General features: G+C 45.1%; 1 protein-coding gene across 4 annotated transcripts in view; it reads right to left on the reverse strand.

Moving 5' to 3' along the window:
* Positions 1 to 22,194, reverse strand: part of LOC129840200 (ras-associated and pleckstrin homology domains-containing protein 1-like) — a 100,560-nt gene that overhangs the window by 28,186 nt on the left and 50,180 nt on the right. The window contains exons 6-12 of one of the 4 annotated variants that reach the window (XM_055907862.1): positions 14,733 to 14,822; positions 14,302 to 14,376; positions 9,847 to 9,924; positions 6,664 to 6,823; positions 4,233 to 4,354; positions 3,729 to 3,794; positions 3,485 to 3,628 (exon numbers count right to left, since the gene is read on the reverse strand). In XM_055907862.1, coding sequence (XP_055763837.1) covers positions 3,485 to 3,628; positions 3,729 to 3,794; positions 4,233 to 4,354; positions 6,664 to 6,823; positions 9,847 to 9,924; positions 14,302 to 14,376; positions 14,733 to 14,822 — 735 coding nt within the window. Of the gene's footprint in view, positions 1 to 3,484; positions 3,629 to 3,728; positions 3,795 to 4,232; positions 4,355 to 6,663; positions 6,824 to 9,846; positions 9,925 to 10,228; positions 14,272 to 14,301; positions 14,377 to 14,732; positions 14,823 to 22,194 lie in introns of those variants that run through there. The other 3 variants (XM_055907863.1, XM_055907865.1, XM_055907864.1) reach the window with 3 other exon arrangements.

Genomic DNA, 22,194 nt, shown 5'->3' on the forward strand with positions numbered 1-22,194 from the left:
CATGGCTTTCACTTCAGCAGTAATAAATTCATGAACTTCTTTGAGGAAAAGATCATGAATAGAAAGCAAATTACAGACTCCTCTTTAAATCTGCGTATTCCTCCAAAGCTCAGCTGTCCTGAGTCTGCACAACTCTGCCAGGACCTAGGATCAAGAGAGACACTTACGTGTTTTAGTACTATATCTCTTGACACAATGATGAAAATAATCATGGCCTCTAAACCTTCAAGCTGCATACTGGATCCTATTCCAACTAAACTACTGAAAGAGCTGCTTCATGTGCTTGGCCCTCCTATGTTGAACATAATAAACGGCTCTCTATCCACCGGATGTGTACCAAACTCACTAAAAGTGGCAGTAATAAAGCCTCTCGTGAAAAAGCCAAACCTTGACCCAGAAAATATAAAAAACTAATCAGCCTATATCGAATCTTTCATTCCTCTCAATTTTCTTTGAAAAAGCTCTTGCGCAGCAACTCACTGCCTTCCTGAAGACAAACAATGTATACGAAATGCTTCAGTCTGGTTTTAGACCCCATCATAGAACTGAGACTGCACTTGTGAAGGTGGTAAATGACCTTTTAAGGGCGTCAGACCGAGGCTCTGCATCTGTCCTCGTGCTCCTAGACCTTAGTGCTGTTTTGATACCATCGCTCACCACATTCTTTTGGAGAGATTGGAAACCCAAATTGGTCTACACGGACAAGTTCTGGCCTGGTTTAGATCTTATCTGTCGGAAAGATATCAGTTTGTCTCCGTGAATGGTTTGTCCTCTGACAAATCAACTGTAAATTTCAGTGTTCCTCAAGGTTCCGTTTTAGGACCACTATTGTTTTCACTATATATTTTAACTCTTGGGGATGTCATTCGAAAACATAATGTTAACTTTCACTGCTATGTGGATGACACACAGCGGTACATTTCAATGAAACATGGTGAAGCCCCAAAATTGCCCTTGCTAGAAGCCTGTGTTTCAGACATAAGGAAGTGGATGGCTGCAAACGTTCTACTTTTAAACTCGGCAAAACAGAGATGCTTGTTCTTGGTCCCAAGAAACAAAGAGATCTTCTGTTGAATCTGACAATTAATCTTGATGGTTGTACAGTCGTCTCAAATAAAACTGAAGGACCTCGGCATTACTCTGGACCCTGATCTCTCTTTTGACGAACATATCAAGACTGTTTCAAGGACAGCTTTTTTCCATTTACGTAACATTGCAAAAATCTGAAACTTTCTGTCCAAAAATGATGCAGAAAAATGTATCCATGCTTTTGTTACTTCTAGGTTAGACTACTGCAATGCTCAACTTTCCGGCTACCCGGATAAAGCACTAAATAAACTTCAGTTAGTGCTAAATACGGCTGCTTGAATCCTGACTAGAACCAAAAGATTTGATCATATTACTCCAGTGCTAGCTTCCCTACACTGGCTTCCTGCAAGGCTGATTAAGGTTTTACTGCTAACCTACAAAGCATTACATGGACTTGCTCCTACCTATCTTTCCGAGTTGGTCCTGCCGTACATACCTACACGTACTCTCCGGTCACAAGACGCAGACCTCTTAATTGTCCCTAGAATTTCTAAGCAAACAGCTGGAGGCAGGCCTTTCTCCTATAGAGCTCCATTTTTATTGAATGGTCTGCCTACCCATGTGAGAGACGCAGACTCGGTCTCAACCTTTAAGTCTTTATTGAAGACTCATCTCTTCAGTGGGTCCTATGATTGAGTGTAGTCTGGCCCAGGAGTGTGAAGGTGAACAGAAAGGCTCTGGAGCAACGAACCGCCCTTGCTGTCTCTGCCTGGCTGGTTCCCCTCTCTCCACTGGAATTCTCTGCCTCTAACCCTATTACAGGGGCTGAGTCACTGGCTTACTGGTGCTCTTCCATGTCGTCCCTAGGAGGGGTGCATCACTTGAGTGGGTTGAGTCACTGATGTGATCTTCCTGTCTGGGTTGGTGCCTCCCCTTGGGTTGTGCCGTGGCGGAGATCTTTGTGGGCTATACTCGGCCTTGTCTCAGGATGTTAAGTTGGTGGTTGAAGATATCCCTCTAGTGGTGTGGGGGCTGTGCTTTGGCAAAGTGGGTGGGGTTATATCCTGCCTGTTTGGCCCTGTCCGGGGGTATCATCGGATGGGGCCACAGTGTCTCCTGACCCCTCCAGTATTTATGCTGCAGTAGTTTATGTGTCGGGGGGCTAGGGTCAGTCTGTTATATCTTATCCAGTGTCCTGTGTGAATTTAAGTATGCTCTCTCTAATTCTCTTTCTCTCTCTCTGAGGACCTGAGCCCTAGGACCATGCCTCAGGACTACCCGGCATGATGACTCCTTGCTGTCCCCAGTCCACCTGGCCGTGCTGCTGCTCCAGTTTCAACTGTTCTGCCTGCGGCTATGGAACAATGACCTGTTTACTGGACGTGCTACCTGTCCCAGACCTGCTCAATGATCGGCTATGAAAAGCCAACTGACATTTACTCCTGAGGTGCTGACTTGCTGCACCCTCGACAACTACTGTGATTATTATTATTTGACCATCTTGGTCATTAATAAACATTTGAACATCTTGGCCAGGTTCTGTTATAATCTCCACCCGGCACAGCCAGAAGAGGACTGGCCACCCCTCATAGCCTGGTTCCTCTCTAGGTTTCTTCTTAGGTTTTGGCCTTTCTAGGGAGTTCTCCTAGCCACCGTGCTTCTACACCTGCATTGCTTGCTGTTTGGGGTTTTAGACTGGGTTTCTGTACAGCACTTTGAGATATCAGCTGATGTAAGAAGGGCTATATAAATAAATTTGATTATATGATACTAGTTACAGACTGGCCAAGGTACATGCCTAGAGGCCAAACTGGTTTGATACGGTATTCATTCAAGTAGAGGTTGAAATACGCACTGTTTGGCCAACAACGTAACAAATCTTATCAGATTACTGGTTTACTCATTTCAGAATTAACACCACAGGGTGGCATTGTATATACATTTTAAAAAAGGAGACAACCGATGGGATAATCAGAGGACCAGAAAACGGAAACGGTGTGGGGCAAAAATGAAGGTTCTAATCTCAACCCCCCCCCCCCCCCCCAATTGGCCAGGGGAATTTTCAATAGGCACGGAATGGGAAAACATTTTGGGGAAAAACTACTCCAAGGTTTACTTACGTTTCATGCCTCCTGAACACGAACCTGGGCTAAAAGCTAAAGCATGTATACACACACACAACATGGGGCTGCGGTTGAGAAATATTGGTCTCCGGGGGTAACCAATGACCCATGATGCAATAGGAGAAGAGGCACATGCTCGGTCGATCCCCAGTGGAGTCCTGTGTCATCATATCCAGAAACAGGAAACACCAGAGAGATGGGGTGGATCTGTTTCTCATTAACATGTGAACCCAATACACACAATCAGGGACACACACACACACAATCAAATGTATTTTATAAAGCCATTTTTAACAGCAGCAGTCGATTGGCGTATTCAGTGGGTGGCTTACCTTAGCTTTGCCTTTCGGCACGTAGTAGATTCCCGATGCGCGCAGCAGGAAGTATCGCTTCTTCCACGACTTCTTCCCATCATCCTTCAGCCAGAGGATTCCCTCTATTTCTGGTACTGACACCGAGCTGCCACAGAAACACTCCTGCACAAACACATCATCGTTATTAGTGTAATCTTAAAGAGCGCGAGAGAGATGTCTGTGGTAGTGTGGGAGAGACCGTGTGTGTGTGTGTCTTTCTCACCTCTAGTAGGGCCTCTTTATTCCTATCGGCCATTTCAGAGGTCTCCTTCCTGCCCAACAAGTAGTTCTGTAAGTAAGCGGGGAAAATAGAGAGAAGGAGAAAGAGAAACAGAGGAGAGGAAAGCAAAGGAGAAATAGACACGAGTTGAAAACAGCAGATCACACACTCCTCCAGGCGAGCTGGCTCACCTAGCCTTCTCGCCTAGCCTTCTCGCCTAGCCTTCTCGCCTAGCCTTCTCGCCTAGCCTTCTCATGTCCAATGCATTATTCAGTCACGTATTACCAGAGCCATGACCTACTTCTTAAACACACGCACTCTCAAGGGCTCTTAGCATGCATGAGAAATGTGTGTGTGTGTGTGTGTGTGTGTGTGTGTGTGTGTGTGTGTGTGTGTGTGTGTGTGTGTGTGTGTGTGTGTGTGTGTGTGTGTGTACTCTACACTAAAGCGGTGTGAGTAGTGCACACACAGCACATTGGAAGGGGTTTCCTAGTTCCAAGGTCTTACCTGGGGGTTCTTGAAGAGGGCATACTTCTCGATGCGCTCGATGAACATCAGTTTGTTATGGCTGTCTCTGGTCCAATTCAGTAGGTTCTCCACCAAGTTCTCATGGTCCTCAAAGATCCGCTCTGAGGACAGAGAGAGAGAGAGAGAGGGAGTGAGAGAGAGGGAGTGTGTGTGAAACTAGGTTCAATCCGGACTAAGCATACCCTGGTCAAAGGTAGTGCACTATAGAAGGAAAAGGCTGCCATGTGTGACGCAGCCTAAATAACCATGCTGCCTGCACCTACCCCGAGTGCTTCCTCTAGCATTAGAAAGGCTGGGCGCCCGTCCCTGACTCACGCCATCACAGACAGATTAACAGTTTCAGAGATATTCACGGACAGTCTTGAAAACACAAATGGGTACAATACTAGCTACTACCTAGACAACACTACAAGTTGACACTGTCCGAGTGTCCACATTTGTCTCAGTGTCACAGTACGCCTCACTCTCTCACAATATCTCCCCCCAAGTTTCCCCCAGTATATTCCCAGCATCATCCTCAATATCTCACTCTCCCCCAGTATATTCCCAGTATCATCCCCAATATCTCACTCTCCCCCAGTATATTCCCAGTATCATCCTCAATATCTCACTCTCCCCCAGTATATTCCCAGTATCATCCAGAATATCTCTCTCCCCCAGTATAATCCACAATATCTCACTCTCCCCCAGTATATTCCCAGTATCATCCTCAATATCTCACTCTCCCCCAGTATATTCCCAGTATCATCCAGAATATCTCACTCTCCCCCAGTATATTCCCAGTATCATCCCCAATATCTCACTCTCCCCCAGTATATTCCCAGTATCATCCCCAATATCTCACTCTCCCCCAGTATATTCCTAGCATCATCCCCAATATCTCACTCTCCCCCAGTATATTCCCAGTATCATCCAGAATATCTCACTCTCCCCCAGTATATTCCCAGTATCATCCAGAATATCTCACTCTCCCCAAGTATATTCCCAGGATCATCCAGAATATCTCACTCTCCCCCAGTATATTCCCAGTATCATCCTAAATATCTCACTCTCCCCCAGTATATTCCCAGTATCATCCAGAATATCTCACTCTCCCCCAGTATATTCCCAGTATCATCCAGAATATCTCACTCTCCCCCAGTATATTCCCAGCATCATCCTCAATATCTCACTCTCCCCCAGTATATTCCCAGGATCATCCAGAATATCTCACTCTCCCCCAGTATATTCCCAGTATCATCCAGAATATCTCACTCTCCCCCAGTATATTCCCAGTATCATCCAGAATATCTCACTCTCCCCCAGTATATTCCCAGTATCATCCCCAATATCTCACTCTCCCCCAGTATATTCCCAGGATCATCCAGAATATCTCACTCTCCCCCAGTATATTCCCAGTATCATCCAGAATATCTCACTCTCCCCCAGTATATTCCCAGGATCATCCAGAATATCTCACTCTCCCCCAGTATAATCCAGAATATCTCACTCTCCCCCAGTATATTCCCAGGATCATCCAGAATATCTCACTCTCCCCCAGTATATTCCCAGTATCATCCCCAATATCTCACTCTCCCCCAGTATATTCCCAGGATCATCCAGAATATCTCACTCTCCCCCAGTATATTCCCAGTATCATCCAGAATATCTCACTCTCCCCCAGTATATTCCCAGTATCATCCAGAATATCTCACTCTCCCCCAGTATATTCCCAGTATCATCCAGAATATCTCACTCTCCCCCAGTATATTCCCAGTATAATCCAGAATATCTCACTCTCCCCCAGTATATTCCCAGTATCATCCCCAATATCTCACTCTCCCCCAGTATATTCCCAGTATCATCCCCAATATCTCACTCTCCCCCAGTATATTCCCAGTATCATCCAGAATATCTCACTCTCCCCCAGTATATTCCCAGTATCATCCAGAATATCTCACTCTCCCCCAGTATATTCCCAGTATCATCCAGAATATCTCACTCTCCCCCAGTATATTCCCAGTATCATCCAGAATATCTCACTCTCCCCCAGTATATTCCCAGCATCATCCAGAATATCTCACTCTCCCCCAGTATATTCCCAGCATCATCCAGAATATCTCACTCTCCCCCAGTATATTCCCAGTATCATCCAGAATATCTCACTCCCCCAGTATATTCCCAGTATCATCCAGAATATCTCACTCTCCCCCAGTATATTCCCAGTATCATCCAGAATATCTCACTCTCCCCCAGTATATTCCCAGTATCATCCAGAATATCTCACTCTCCCCCAGTATATTCCCAGTATCATCCAGAATATCTCACTCTCCCCCAGTATATTCCCAGTATCATCCCCAATATCTCACTCTCCCCCAGTATATTCCCAGTATCATCCTCAATATCTCACTCTCCCCCAGTATATACATACCCATTTGCAGCTCGTTGATGGTCTCCACCAGTGACCAGTCGGGGCTGTAGCCACAGTGGGACTTGTCCAGCAGGCTGTCCAGCACCTGTCTGACAGTCTGTCTCTCATCCACCATCATGGTCTTGGAGCTCTCGTCCGACATGTGCACCCGGATCACCAGCTGGAGGACGACGACGACGACGAGGGATGAGGAGAAAGAGGTGCAGAACGGTCAGGCTCTTCATAGAGAACAGTTCTCTCACGAGCCTGAGTGCCAGTCTGTTTGTGCCATCATGCCAAATCTTTGTCATGACGAATGTTTGGCTTGAGAATGACGGCAATGGAGTTAGCAAGAGCTAAACCTAGTCCGCCAGCTGACTCCCTCTCGGCTGGCTCCCTCTCGGTTGAACTGTCAGGTTTTTACAGCGCCTCAAAACGGGACTTGACTGGAAGTCTATGGCAGGAACGGACTAACGGTTTTAATTGGCTGATCTATTCGTCCATCACCATCTAGCATAACCCTTCAAATCTCCGCCCTACATTGTGGACGTCAAAGCGCACGGATCAGAAGTGATAGAAACAAGGACGTGAGTTTGGAAAAGCTGAAAAGTACATATCTTAGAAATAGTTCACCGGATAACTTTATATGCACCAACTCAGAATCAAATTGGGTTTCCCCGGAATAATATGGTCAATGTGTTTTAATTGATGAATTTAATTGCCGATTTGCCATTTATCAAAGTTCCATCTAATACAGCTGTAACAGGCCCTTTCAAGTCCCGTCTAATACAGCTGTAACAGGCCCTTTCAAGTCCCGTCTAATACAGCTGTAACAGGCCCTTTCAAGTCCCGTCTAATACAGCTGTAACAGGCCCTTTCAAGTCCCGTCTAATACAGCTGTAACAGGCCCTTTCAAGTCCCGTCTAATACAGCTGTAACAGGCCCTTTCAAGTCCCGTCTAATACAGCTGTAACAGGCCCTTTCAAGTCCCGTCTAATACAGCTGTAACAGGCCCTTTCAAGTCCCGTCTAATACAGCTGTAACAGGCCCTTTCAAGTCCCGTCTAATACAGCTGTAACAGGCCCTTTCAAGTCCCGTCTAATACAGCTGTAACAGGCTCGCTCCCTCTCCTGCCTCGACATTAAATCACATGCCTTTCAAGTCCCACTTTGTGGCACAGTGTTAACAGGCCCTATGCACCAGATACTTGAGCCTGGGGACGAGGTCAGCAAGAGCATAAACAGATCTGGGACCAGGCTACTTCATAACATAATTGTTGATATGAAACCAATTTCAGAGGGATGTTTCAGTGCCCCAAGGACAACTATTGAGGATGTGATTGAACCTGTGATATGCACCTTATGCCACAGTGTGTAGTATGGTGTCACAACATGCTGGGTAAATACAGGCTGCATCTGAAATGGCACCCTATTCCCTATATAGCGCACTACTTTTGACCAGAGCCTTTCAGAGGTAGTGCAACTACTGTATATAGAGAATAGGGTGCTATTTTGGATGCACCCACAGTGTATTTACCAAGTGGATCTAAAAAGGTCATGGCTCCAAAGATTGAAACGGTCTTCAATTGAACTTAGTCCCGTCTCCATGCTGCCATCTAGAAAACATATCTAACGTACTTGTGTCACAACCGGGCTCCCCTAGCCCCAGCAGTGTGAGTGTAGGCGGTTAGAGTGGTGGGCCAGTAACCAAAAGGTTGCTGGTTCAAATACCAGAGCCGACAATGTGCCTTTGAGCAAGGCACTTAATCCTAATTTGCTCCAGGGGCGCCGCACTTCTATGACTGACGCTGTAAAACAACACATTTGACTGCACCTATCCGGTGTACAGGTCAATAAAACATTTGTTGTGTGTGTACGTGCTTGTGAGCGTATGTGACACGGTAGGGAGAAAAACACAGCCAGCACCCATGGAAGTGCTCAGTAATCCCCTCCCACAGGGACTACAACATCCAATCACTAAGTTAGTTGAGCCGATCAAATAGAACTCCAAACCAAACTGTAGCCAGGAAGCGGCTGTGTCCTAGACATGGGCATCCATTGAGTTTGACCTACATCCACAGTCATGGGTTGAGTCTCAAATGGCACCCTATTCCCTATACAGTGTGTACTACTATATAGTCAATAGGGTTCCATTAGGGCCGCTTCAATAGACCCCCCCAAAAAAACTCCCATTCTAAATCGTAGGAGTCCAAATCCTGCCCTCCTAAAAACAAATCTAAAATCCTAGCCTCTAGCAGTGGAGTGGAGGTGGAATCGGTTTCAATGCGAGAGTCAATCTTTGCCACGTTTTATATTGTAACACGGTAATATAGAGCAAATTCAACAACACACACAGTTTCAAAGCAACATTCACAAAATGTCATATTTTTCTGTGTTCTACACATTTAACATGCAGTGAGAGAGAGAGCGAGAGGACGATAGGGAGAAAAGGATGAAAGAGCGGCCATCTTTGATTGAGCGTTTTTCTACAGTGGCGTTTTACGCCAACATATTTGAAGAGGGCACAATCTTTGCATGCTAATATATTGGGTCTTTTTCTCCTGAAATGGATCAATTTAATCTAGAAGCTGGCTTAAAGTCAGTCAGCTTGGACCGAAATGGATCAATTTGATCTAGCAGCTGGCTCAGTCAGTCAGTGTGGACCGAAATGGCAGGTCTACTCTCTACATATTGTACTGGGAGAATAAGAGCACATCGCTGTGTTCAATGGAGTCGTTTCATTCAGAGCAGTTGCACTTCATTCAAGCTCACCCACACTGGTGAAATGGCCCGATGGCCTGAAACTGGTGCCTGGTGTGGCTCACAGAACCAATTCACTGACTGGAACACAGTGCAAAAGGACTCCAGTTGTTCACGAAAACAAGACTTGTTTATATCAACCCAAAGGATAAGCAGTCTTACAGATGCCAGTGCAAAATGTCTGGATTGTCTCTCGTTCTCCCTCTCACAGGCATGCACGCACACCCCACACACACAAACACACAAACAGGCACTCAAACCCTGCAATGACCTATTTTCTTAGCGTTTCACAGCATGTCTCTGAATGAAGTTAGTTCACACAGGGAATCTGAAGCAGATATGGAGAGGATCTTATGGAACTATGTACCACAATGGGAACGGACAGCACAAACAAGTGTAGAAAAACACTGTCTACGGTTGTACGTGGGTTAGGTCCGAACTTTACCTTTTTGACTTGCGCCTCCTTGATTTTCTCCAGGGCCACTCGGATCTTCTCGGCCTTCACTTTGGCCCCCTGCTCCTCCTAGACACAGAGCAACAGTTAACACACACACACACACACACACAGGCAATGGCCAAACGCATACACGCACCAAAACCAACAGGAGCCTTTAATACTGAGCCAACCTCCTCCCCAATCACCTTCTCCTACTCTTTCCATACCTCTCCTCGTCGTAGGGCAGACAGTTGACGCCCTCTCAACTCCATTTGCCAGAGTGAGACCACCACCTCTCACACCTCATCAGTCAGTACCAACTCAGTCATTGACAGAGATGCATAAGCGTATACGTACTGTGCATTCCAATAATGGCCCTGGAATCGTTTACCTGGCCCCTCCAGCAAGACGCCATCACCTCCATCTCCGGTAGCCACCCCAACACAGAAGGCGCGTGTCCTCGCACACAGATCAGCCCTACGCGTCCGACTCCAACCCAACAGTAGATAGCCCTAAATCACCAGTGCTCCAACGGTCCATTGGTAAATATTGGAAAGAAAAGCGCTCAAAGATGGCCGCCCTTTCATCCTTCTCTCCCCATTATCGCCCTCTCGCTCACTCTCTTTCTCTCGACTAGAGCAGAAGCCGAGATGCGGAAATCCATTTGGTCTCGCTACACGGCGGGTGGGACACAATAGTGGACGATCCCCCAAATGGCAAGAATCTGCGGAAGATATAAAGTCCGGTCCCAAAAGTATCAGTATCCTCCACTACAAAATAAAAAAAACAAAGACACTTACATAGTACATAGAGAAAGCCTAGATACTACACACAAAAAAATGACGTTTTCCCGATGTTGGAACGTCACCATTCCAAAATCCCGATCTTCTCCTTCCAAGACCCTATTGAGTCCAGATGAATGGCAGAAAGCAATGTATTTAAGAAAAGGAAATCGATAGACCGTTATAGAGGGCGAGAGATCTTGGTCTCAGTCCTTCAGGAGTAACTGAGACCAATGCAAAGAGACTTCAACCTGCTTCCTCTCACCTCTCCTCTGACACGCTACAGCCAGGAAAGCAAGACCGGAGTGGAGTGTGTGAGAGAGTACAGGCTCCTCGACACACGCATACACACAAGATGAGCACTACTAACCCCTCTAATTCAGAGACGAGGCGTCCCTCCCCCTTCCATCCTCTCGCGAACAGCTGCGGAGTCCTGGGAGCGCGCCCAATCGCCGAGCCATAATCCCCACACAAACAGGAGAACCCCTTCACCGGCTGGCGACAGAGAGGACCCCTCTGTCCCGTCACCCAATCACAATGTGTACCCGCTCTCCTCTCACCAACCAGGGGGACCCGTTCGCCAGACCCTCTTCCCCCTTATCCAATCAGTGCAGGGGTAGCTGTGACCAGCCCCCCCCCCCCGACAACAGTAAACAGGGAGTGGTATTAGGGTAGTGAATATTTGGGGGGGGGGGGGGGTATTAAGATCCAAGCCTCTTATCTGGGCACCCCCTCCATGAACCAGACTACCTTTCTGCATGAGTGGCGGTGTAATGCAAGAAAGGCACTGTTTGGCCAACATGCAGTGACAGGCTTTCAGTGTGGAGTGTGTGTGTACGTATCTGTGTGTGTAAAAGGGTTTAAAAGGACCAATGGAGGATTAAAATATGGAGTCAATCCCAGTCACACTGTTAATTTAGCTTTTGGACTGCGAAACCCCTTCTCCATGTCCCTCTCCACAGCACTTTGCTTCCTGCATGCTCCTCAGTGAACACTGGAAACTAGATATCTCTCCTTCTCTACTGCAGGCACTTTCCTACTGCATTTTCACAGGATTCCAAGGAGGCTGAATTTAAAAAAGGAATTTCTGCTGCGTCTATAAAAAAGCCGGTCTCGCGCTTTCCCTTTGAAGTTTTACCCTCTCTCCCCGTCTCTTGTTCCCCTCCCTCTCCCCATCTACAGCTCTCTGTACTTGGTAGTTCTATTCTGACTCATGAAGCAGGGGAGAAGGGATAGTGTGTTGAAGCATCTCTCTGTCTGTGTGTGTGTGTGTGTGTGTGTGTGTGTGTGTGTGTGTGTGTGTGTGTGTGTGTGTGTGTGTGTGTGTGTGTGTGTGTGTGTGTGTGTAAAAGTGCAGTGTAACACTGACATACAAACCCTCCCATTGCCACAAACACCTCAGGCACTCTCTCGCTCTCCCTCTAAACCCATTTGGATGGCATTCTGAACACAGACAGAGACGGTTGGCTTAAAAACAGCTCATAAACAAATAGCCTTGTGCTATATTGGACTAGTACAACGCCATAATTAGTCAATTAAATCATAGGTCCTGGCCATGAAATTCAGGGGCAGACGAATTTTGCTTTGTATGTGTGTTTAAGAATTTGAGATACTATGTCAGAAGACATACAGACGTGCGCCTCCTCCTACCCACAATCCTCCAGTGTTGGCATCCATAATATTCGAACGAGCAGCGATACAGGAAGCTCCCCCTGAGAATGACTGCATAATTCCGTTCCCATACACATTCTAATTTAGGCCTTCCGCATAAATTAAAAAAGTGCTTGACAAATTTGTTTTGGGTCTTCTTTTGTGTAGAGCTAACTGTTTATTAACAGATGTATTAATACGTCGGATGGCCTTGGCAAGCATTTGTGCTTAATCAAAGAACGCCGAAAACAAACACTCGTGTCTGTGCATCTAAAACAATGTCGAAGCATCACAACGGAGACAGATTTGGGTCAAACTGTGGTAATTTACAGCATTGACAGAAACACAGTACATCTCCATACTCCACCCTAGAATACAGTATCTAATCGCTAACTGCTCTCCGTGTAACCCAGGACGAGCACTTGGCTCAGCTGCTTTCGTTTTGAAGGCAAAAATCAAATCATGATAGAAAGTGACCAACTTTACAATCCACCAAAGTCAACATCTGACACACAACCATCAAACAAATTGCCAAGAATGTACTTTACTGTGAAAAGCTGTGAGAGGGAGGGGAGAAAGGGTTCTAGACTAAAGATGGATAAATAAAAAACACGCATGATAGAGACCGAGAGAAAAAGAGAGCGAAGGAATGGTGACGCACAGAGAGGGGGATTAGACGATTAAACGATTCAAATAAAACAGGCCAGCTATTTTTTTCCCGACAAATATCTTCAACAACATACTCTACACGGCTCTTTATTTTCTTCATGGACATTTCCCCTCAGTGTCACTTCACTGCACCAGACCAGTCAGTAACCTATAAAATGACTCGGCTTGTTATTTCTCTTCAGCTTCAGAGAGGAGGGTCAGGTCAAATCCATTGACGTTTTCAGCTAAGTAGCCTTTTATCAACCGTGAGGAGGAAAACATGTATAAGCCTCGTCTCCTGTTGCTTTCAGAACCATGCTTACCATACCAGACAGGGTTGGTGTCAATTCCACTAACACTATTGCAATTCTGTAAGAAACAATGAAGAACATGGGAATCTCTTAACTTCCTGTTATGATCTAATTGAAATGGAATCGACACCAACCTTGACACCGGTGTTTCTCAACCTTTTGAGGACCAGGGGGCTGCAAGCTACTGTTTACGTAAAATGACCATTCTTCCCTGGTTGACCACATCCATTAAAACGAGCACTGGAAAGTTGACCGAATCAGGGTCAGACAACTAATCGCCTGAGGGACTGGTAAGCAACAACCCAAGGACCAGACCCGGCCCGTGGACGGCAGGTTGAGGAACACCGGTTTATACCATAGCATTAGCGGCGCACACACCAAAGACTTCATAATAGAAAAGAGGGAGCGTTCAGAGTCACACACACATCCAGCTCCATTTCTCTAAGCTCAGGCCCATGTCAACCAGAGTCGACGCACACAGGCATGCAGTCATGCTCCAGACCTAGTGCAACTGAACGCAGCCCATATGTAAGGGTTCATTGGAAACAAACACTCCAGATTTGGGTCAAACACACGCCAAGTACTTTCAAATTCTACTCAAGAAAAGCTGGGCTTGATATAGCACTTTTGGGATTATGGTGGTTCTATTGTCCCGGGCAAATCAAGTCAAGAACATTTGAAAGTATTTTACATAAGCGTATAGGACCCACGTCTGTCCGCAAGACTGTCATGGCAGTGAAGTTAGATGGAGTGGAAAACTGTACTGAGCCACAGTGCCAGTTACCTACCCTGCATTTCTTTCCCCCTACTAGACAAAAGGAGTGCAGGGAATCAAATGGACACATCAGCACAGGGAGGAACAAGAAGAAAACATGGATAACGGAGAGATATAAGCAGGGGCTGCATGCAGGAGAAAAGGCGAGAGAAGAAAGCCACGGGAGGATGAGATAGAAGTTAAACAAGCCAAATCAGGCCAATCGAGCACAGTGGGTGGGCGTTGGCGCCGTGGGAGGAGCTTAGGGAGATGGCAAAGAGGGGTAAGTTCAAGCACAAGCAAGCGAATGAGGCGTCACCTTGGTCAGCAGGTGAGAAGGTTTTCCTGCAATGCTTTTCAGAATGAGGGACGTTTCTCTGTCCAGATAGGAGTGCTTGGTGGCGCAGAGGTGAGGAGAGAAACAGATTAAGACAGTCAGTGCAATGATTCTCAATGGCTCATTAAAAAAATGCTTTTGAAGGGTGGGGGGGGAAGGTTTACAGTGTGGAAGCAAAGAGAGGTCCAATAGTTGGAGCGTCGATTGTGGTGGTCATACTAGATAGCTGTGGATGGGGAAGAGAGAGGATTTATCAAAAGCACACTCTCTAAAAATGATACTGCTGTGATTACTGAAGGTGATCGCTAACACTCACCTGTACACACTCACACACATACATGTCTTGCTTTTTCTCCAACACACGCACACACACATGCCCGCCCGCCCCCCCCCCCCCACACACACACACTTACAGTGTCCAGATCCACTTCACCCTCCCGTGAGGTAAAGTCAAGCTGCCGTCTGGCCGGCTTACCATTGGCCCGTCGCAGTAGTGAGGCATGCTGGGAAACGGTGAGGTGCATTATGGGTGCAGAGAGGATGCAAACACACAGTTAACATGCATGGGGACGGGGAGGTTTCCTGTCCACTTCTTCAGTCTCCCCATCGCATACTGATGCTATATGTGGTCATGTGTGGCGCTACGTTAGTGATAACGTACTACATACTGGATGTATGCACGCACTGTACAGTTAGTCACTTTGGATAACAGCCTCTGCTAAGTGGCATATATATATATAATACACTGCTCCAAAAAAATAAAGGGAACACTAAAATAACACATCCTAGATCTGAATGAAATTCTCTTATTAAATACTTTTTTCTTTACATAGTTGAATGTGCTGACAACAAAATCACACAAAAATTATAAATGGAAATCAAATTGATCAACCCATGGAGGTCTGGATTTGGAGTCAAACTCAAAATTAAAGTGGAAAACCACACTACAGGCTGATCCAACTTTGATGTAATGTCCTTAAAACAAGTCAAAATGAGGCTCAGTAGTGTGTGTGGCCTCCACGTGCCTGTATGACCTCCCTACAACGCCTGGGCATGCTCCTGATGAGGTGGCGGATGGTCACCTGAGGGATCTCCTCCCAGACCTGGACTAAAGCATCCGCCAACTCCTGGACAGTCTGTGGTGCAACGTGGCGTTGGTGGATGGAGCGAGACATGATGTCCCAGATGTGCTCAATTGGATTCATGTATGGGGAACGGGCGGGCCAGTCCATAGCATCAATGCCTTCCTCTTGCAGGAACTGCTGACACACTCCAGCCACATGAGGTCTAGCATTGTCTTGCATTAGGAGGAACCCAGGGCCAACCGCACCAGCATATGGTCTCACAAAGGGTGTGAGGATCTCATCTCGGTACCTAATGGCAGTCACGCTACCTCTGGCGAGCACACGGAGGGCTGTGCGGCCCTCCAAAGAAATGCCACCCCACACCATGACTGACCCACCGCCAAACCGGTCATGCTGGAGGATGTTGCAGGCAGCAGAAAGTTCTCCACGGCGTCTCCAGACTCTGTCACGTCTGTCACGTGCTCAGTGTGAACCTGCTTTCATCTGTGAAGAGCACAGGGCGCCAGTGGCGAATTTGCCAATCTTGGTGTTCTCTGGCAAATGCCAAACATCCTGCACGGTGTTGGACTGTAAGCACAACCCCCACCTGTGGACGTCGGGCCCTCATACCACCCTCATGGAGTCTGTTTCTGACCGTTTGAGCAGACACATGCACATTTGTGGCCTGCTGGAGGTCATTTTGCAGGGCTCTGGCAGTGCTCCTCCTGCTCCTCCTTGCAGAAAGGCGGAGGTAGCGGTCCTGCTGCTGGGTTGTTGCCCTCCTACGGACTCCTCCACGTTTCCTGATGTACTGGCCTGTCTCCTGGTAGCGCCTCCATGCTCTGGACACTACGCTGACAGACACAGTAAACATTCTTGCCACAGCTCACATTGATGTGCCATCCTGGATGAGCTGCACCACCTGAGCCACTTGTGTGGGTTGTAGACTCCGTCTCATGCTACCACTAGAGTGAAAGCACCGCCAGCATTCAAAAGTGACCAAAACATCAGCCAGGAAGCATAGGAACTGAGAAGTGGTCTGTGGTCACCACCTGCAGAACCACTCCTTTATTGGGGGTGTCTTACTAATTGCCTATAATTTCCACCTGTTGTCTATTCCATATGCACAACAGCATGTGAAATTTATTGACAATCAGTGTTGCTTCCTAAGTGGACAGTTTGATTTCACAGAAGTGTGATTGACTTGGAGTTATATTGTGTTGTTTAAGTGTTCCCTTTATTTTTTTGAGCAGTGTATATATATATATATATATATATATATTTTTTTTTTTCTCCTATCCATCTTGTAAAGCTAAATTAAGTCAAGCAGGGTGAGTTGACAGCCAAACAGGTACAGTAGATACAATGTAATCCATATCACACATGCCGACTTCAGGGATTACAATGCATTCCCTCACTGTACTGGAAATGCCACACTTTCCAATGGGTAGTATACACACACACACACACACAACATTGTGTGTTATACAGATAGCAAACAAATTTAAATAGAATGAGTTGTACGGTGCTCATTTGGCATGCAGCTGGACTTGAAAACATCATGCAGTGGAAGTGCACCATGCAGGGAACTAGAGAGTGTGGTTTCCAGAGGACGCGCATACACACACACATTCATCATGATACCATTCACCACCATCATACCATTCATCATCATCATCATACCATTCACCACCATACCATGCACCACCATCATACCATTCACCATCATACCATTCATCACCATCATACCATTCACCACCATCATAACAGTCACCACCATCATACCATTCATCATCATCATACCATTCACCACCATACCATTCATCATCATCATAACATTCACCACCATCATACCATTCACCACCATACATCATCATACCATTCACCACCATCATGACATTCACCACCATCATACCATTCACCACCATACCATTCACCACCATACCATTCACCACCATACCATTCACCATACCATTCACCATACCATTCACCACCATACCATTCATCATTCATCATCATACCATTCACCACCATACCATTCATCATCATTCACCACCATACCATTCATCATCATTCACCACCATACCATTCATCATCATACCATTCACCACCATACCATTCATCATCATACCATTCACCACCATACCATTCATCATCACTCACCACCATACCATTCATCATCATTCACCACCATACCATTCATCATCATTCACCACCATACCATTCATCATCATTCACCACCATACCATTCATCATCATTCACCACCATACCATTCATCATCATTCACCACCATACCATTCATCATCATACCATTCACCACCATACCATTCATCATCATACCATTCACCACCATACCATTCATCATTCATCATCATACCATTCACCACCATACCATTCATCATCATTCACCACCATACCATTCATCATCATTCATCATCATACCATTCATCATCATTCATCATCATACCATTCATCATCATTCACCACCATACCATTCATCATTATACCATTCATCATCATACCATTCATCATCATTCACCACCATACCATTCACCACCATACCATTCATCATCATACCATTCATCATCATACCATTCATCATCATACCATTCATCATCATTCACCACCATACCATTCATCATCATTCACCACCATACCATTCACCACCATACCATTCATCATCATTCCATTCACCACCATACCATTCACCACCATGCCATTCATCATCATTCACCACCATACCATTCATCATCATACCATTCATCATCATTCACCACCATACCATTCATCATCATACCATTCATCATCATACCATTCACCACCATACCATTCATCATCATTCACCACCATACCATTCACCACCATACCATTCATCATCATACCATTCATCATCATACCATTCATCATCATACCATTCACAACCATACCATTCATCATCATTCACCACCATACCATTCACCATCATATCATTCATCATCATACCATTCATCATCATACCATTCATCATCATTCACCACCATACCATTCATCATCATTCACCACCATACCATTCATCATCATTCACCACCATACCATTCATCATCATACCATTCACCACCATACCATTCATCATCATACCATTCACCACCATACCATTCATCATCATTCACCACCATACCATTCACCACCATACCATTCATCATCCTTCACCACCATACCATTCACCACCATACCATGCACCACCATCATACCATTCACCATCATACCATTCATCACCATCATACCATTCACCACCATCATAACAGTCACCACCATCATACCATTCATCATCATCATACCATTCACCACCATACCATTCATCATCATCATAACATTCACCACCATCATACCATTCACCACCATACATCATCATACCATTCACCACCATCATGACATTCACCACCATCATACCATTCACCACCATACCATTCACCACCATACCATTCACCACCATACCATTCACCATACCATTCACCATACCATTCACCACCATACCATTCATCATTCATCATCATACCATTCACCACCATACCATTCATCATCATTCACCACCATACCATTCATCATCATTCACCACCATACCATTCATCATCATACCATTCATCATCATCATACCATTCACCACCATACCATTCATCATCATCATAACATTCACCACCATCATACCATTCACCACCATACATCATCATACCATTCACCACCATCATGACATTCACCACCATCATACCATTCACCACCATACCATTCACCACCATACCATTCACCACCATACCATTCACCATACCATTCACCATACCATTCACCACCATACCATTCATCATTCATCATCATACCATTCACCACCATACCATTCATCATCATTCACCACCATACCATTCATCATCATTCACCACCATACCATTCATCATCATACCATTCACCACCATACCATTCATCATCATACCATTCACCACCATACCATTCATCATCACTCACCACCATACCATTCATCATCATTCACCACCATACCATTCATCATCATTCACCACCATACCATTCATCATCATTCACCACCATACCATTCATCATCATTCACCACCATACCATTCATCATCATTCACCACCATACCATTCATCATCATACCATTCACCACCATACCATTCATCATCATACCATTCACCACCATACCATTCATCATTCATCATCATACCATTCACCACCATACCATTCATCATCATTCACCACCATACCATTCATCATCATTCATCATCATACCATTCATCATCATTCATCATCATACCATTCATCATCATTCACCACCATACCATTCATCATTATACCATTCATCATCATACCATTCATCATCATTCACCACCATACCATTCACCACCATACCATTCATCATCATACCATTCATCATCATACCATTCATCATCATACCATTCATCATCATTCACCACCATACCATTCATCATCATTCACCACCATACCATTCATCATCATTCCATTCACCACCATACCATTCACCACCATGCCATTCATCATCATTCACCACCATACCATTCATCATCATACCATTCATCATCATTCACCACCATACCATTCATCATCATACCATTCATCATCATACCATTCACCACCATACCATTCATCATCATTCACCACCATACCATTCACCACCATACCATTCATCATCATACCATTCATCATCATACCATTCATCATCATACCATTCACAACCATACCATTCATCATCATTCACCACCATACCATTCACCATCATATCATTCATCATCATACCATTCATCATCATACCATTCATCATCATTCACCACCATACCATTCATCATCATTCACCACCATACCATTCATCATCATTCACCACCATACCATTCATCATCATACCATTCACCACCATACCATTCATCATCATACCATTCACCACCATACCATTCATCATCATTCACCACCATACCATTCACCACCATACCATTCATCATCCTTCACCACCATACCATTCATCATCATTCACCACCATACCATTCATCATCATTCACCACCATACCATTCATCATCATTCACCACCATACACCACCATACATCATCATTCACCACCATACATCATCATTCACCACCATACATCATCATTCACCACCATACCATTCACCATCATACCATTCATCATCATACCATTCATCATCATACCATTCATCATCATACCATTCATCATCATTCACCACCATACCATTCACCACCATACCATTCATCATCATTCACCACCATACCATTCATCATCATTCACCACCATACCATTCTTCATCCTTCACCACCATACCATTCATCATCCTTCACCACCATACCATTCATCATCATTCACCACCATACCATTCATCATCATTCACCACCATACCATTCATCATCCTTCACCACCATACCATTCACCACCATACCATTCATCATCATTCACCACCATACCATTCATCATCCTTCACCACCATACCATTCATCATCATACCATTCATCATCCTTCACCACCATACCATTCATCATCCTTCACCACCATACCATTCACCATTCACCACCATACCATTCATCATCATTCACCATCATCATACCATTCACCACCATACCATTCACCACCATACCATTCATCATCATCATACCATTCACCACAATCATAACATTCACCACCATCATACCATTCACCACCATCATACCATTCACCACCATACATCATCATACCATTCACCACCATCATAACATTCACCACCATCATACCATTCACCACCATCATACCATTCACCACCATCATACCATTCACCACCATACCATTCACCACCATACCATTCACCACCATACCATTCACCACCATACATCATCATTCATCATCATACCATTCACCACCATACCATTCATCATTCTTCATCATACCATTCACCACCATACCATTCATCATCATTCACCACCATACCATTCATCATCATACCATTCACCACCATACCATTCATCATCATACCATTCACCACCATACCATTCATCATTCATCATCATACCATTCACCACCATACCATTCATCATCATTCACCACCATACCATTCATCATCATTCACCACCATACCATTCATCATCATTCACCACCATACCATTCATCATCATACCATTCACCACCATACCATTCATCATCATACCATTCACCACCCATCATCATACCATTCACCACCATACCATTCATCATCATTCACCACCATACCATTCATCATCATTCACCACCATACCATTCATCATCATACCATTCATCATCATTCATCATCATACCATTCATCATCATTCACCACCATACCATTCATCATCATACCATTCATCATCATTCACCACCATACCATTCATCATCATAATACCATTCATCATCATACCATTCATCATCATACCATTCATCATCATTCACCACCATACCATTCACCACCATACCATTCATCATCATACCATTCACCACCATACCATTCATCATCATTCCATTCACCACCATACCATTCATCATCATACCATTCACCACCATACCATTCATCATCATTCACCACCATACCATTCACCACCATACCATTCACCACCATACCATTCACCACCATACCATTCATCATCATACCATTCATCATCATACCATTCACCACCATACCATTCATCATCATACCATTCACCACCATACCATTCATCATCATACCATTCATCATCATACCATTCACCACCATACCATTCATCATCATTCACCACCATACCATTCACCACCATACCATTCACCACCATACCATTCACCA

This window comes from Salvelinus fontinalis, chromosome 41, assembly GCF_029448725.1.
Source record: "Salvelinus fontinalis isolate EN_2023a chromosome 41, ASM2944872v1, whole genome shotgun sequence".
NCBI lineage: Eukaryota > Metazoa > Chordata > Actinopteri > Salmoniformes > Salmonidae > Salvelinus > Salvelinus fontinalis.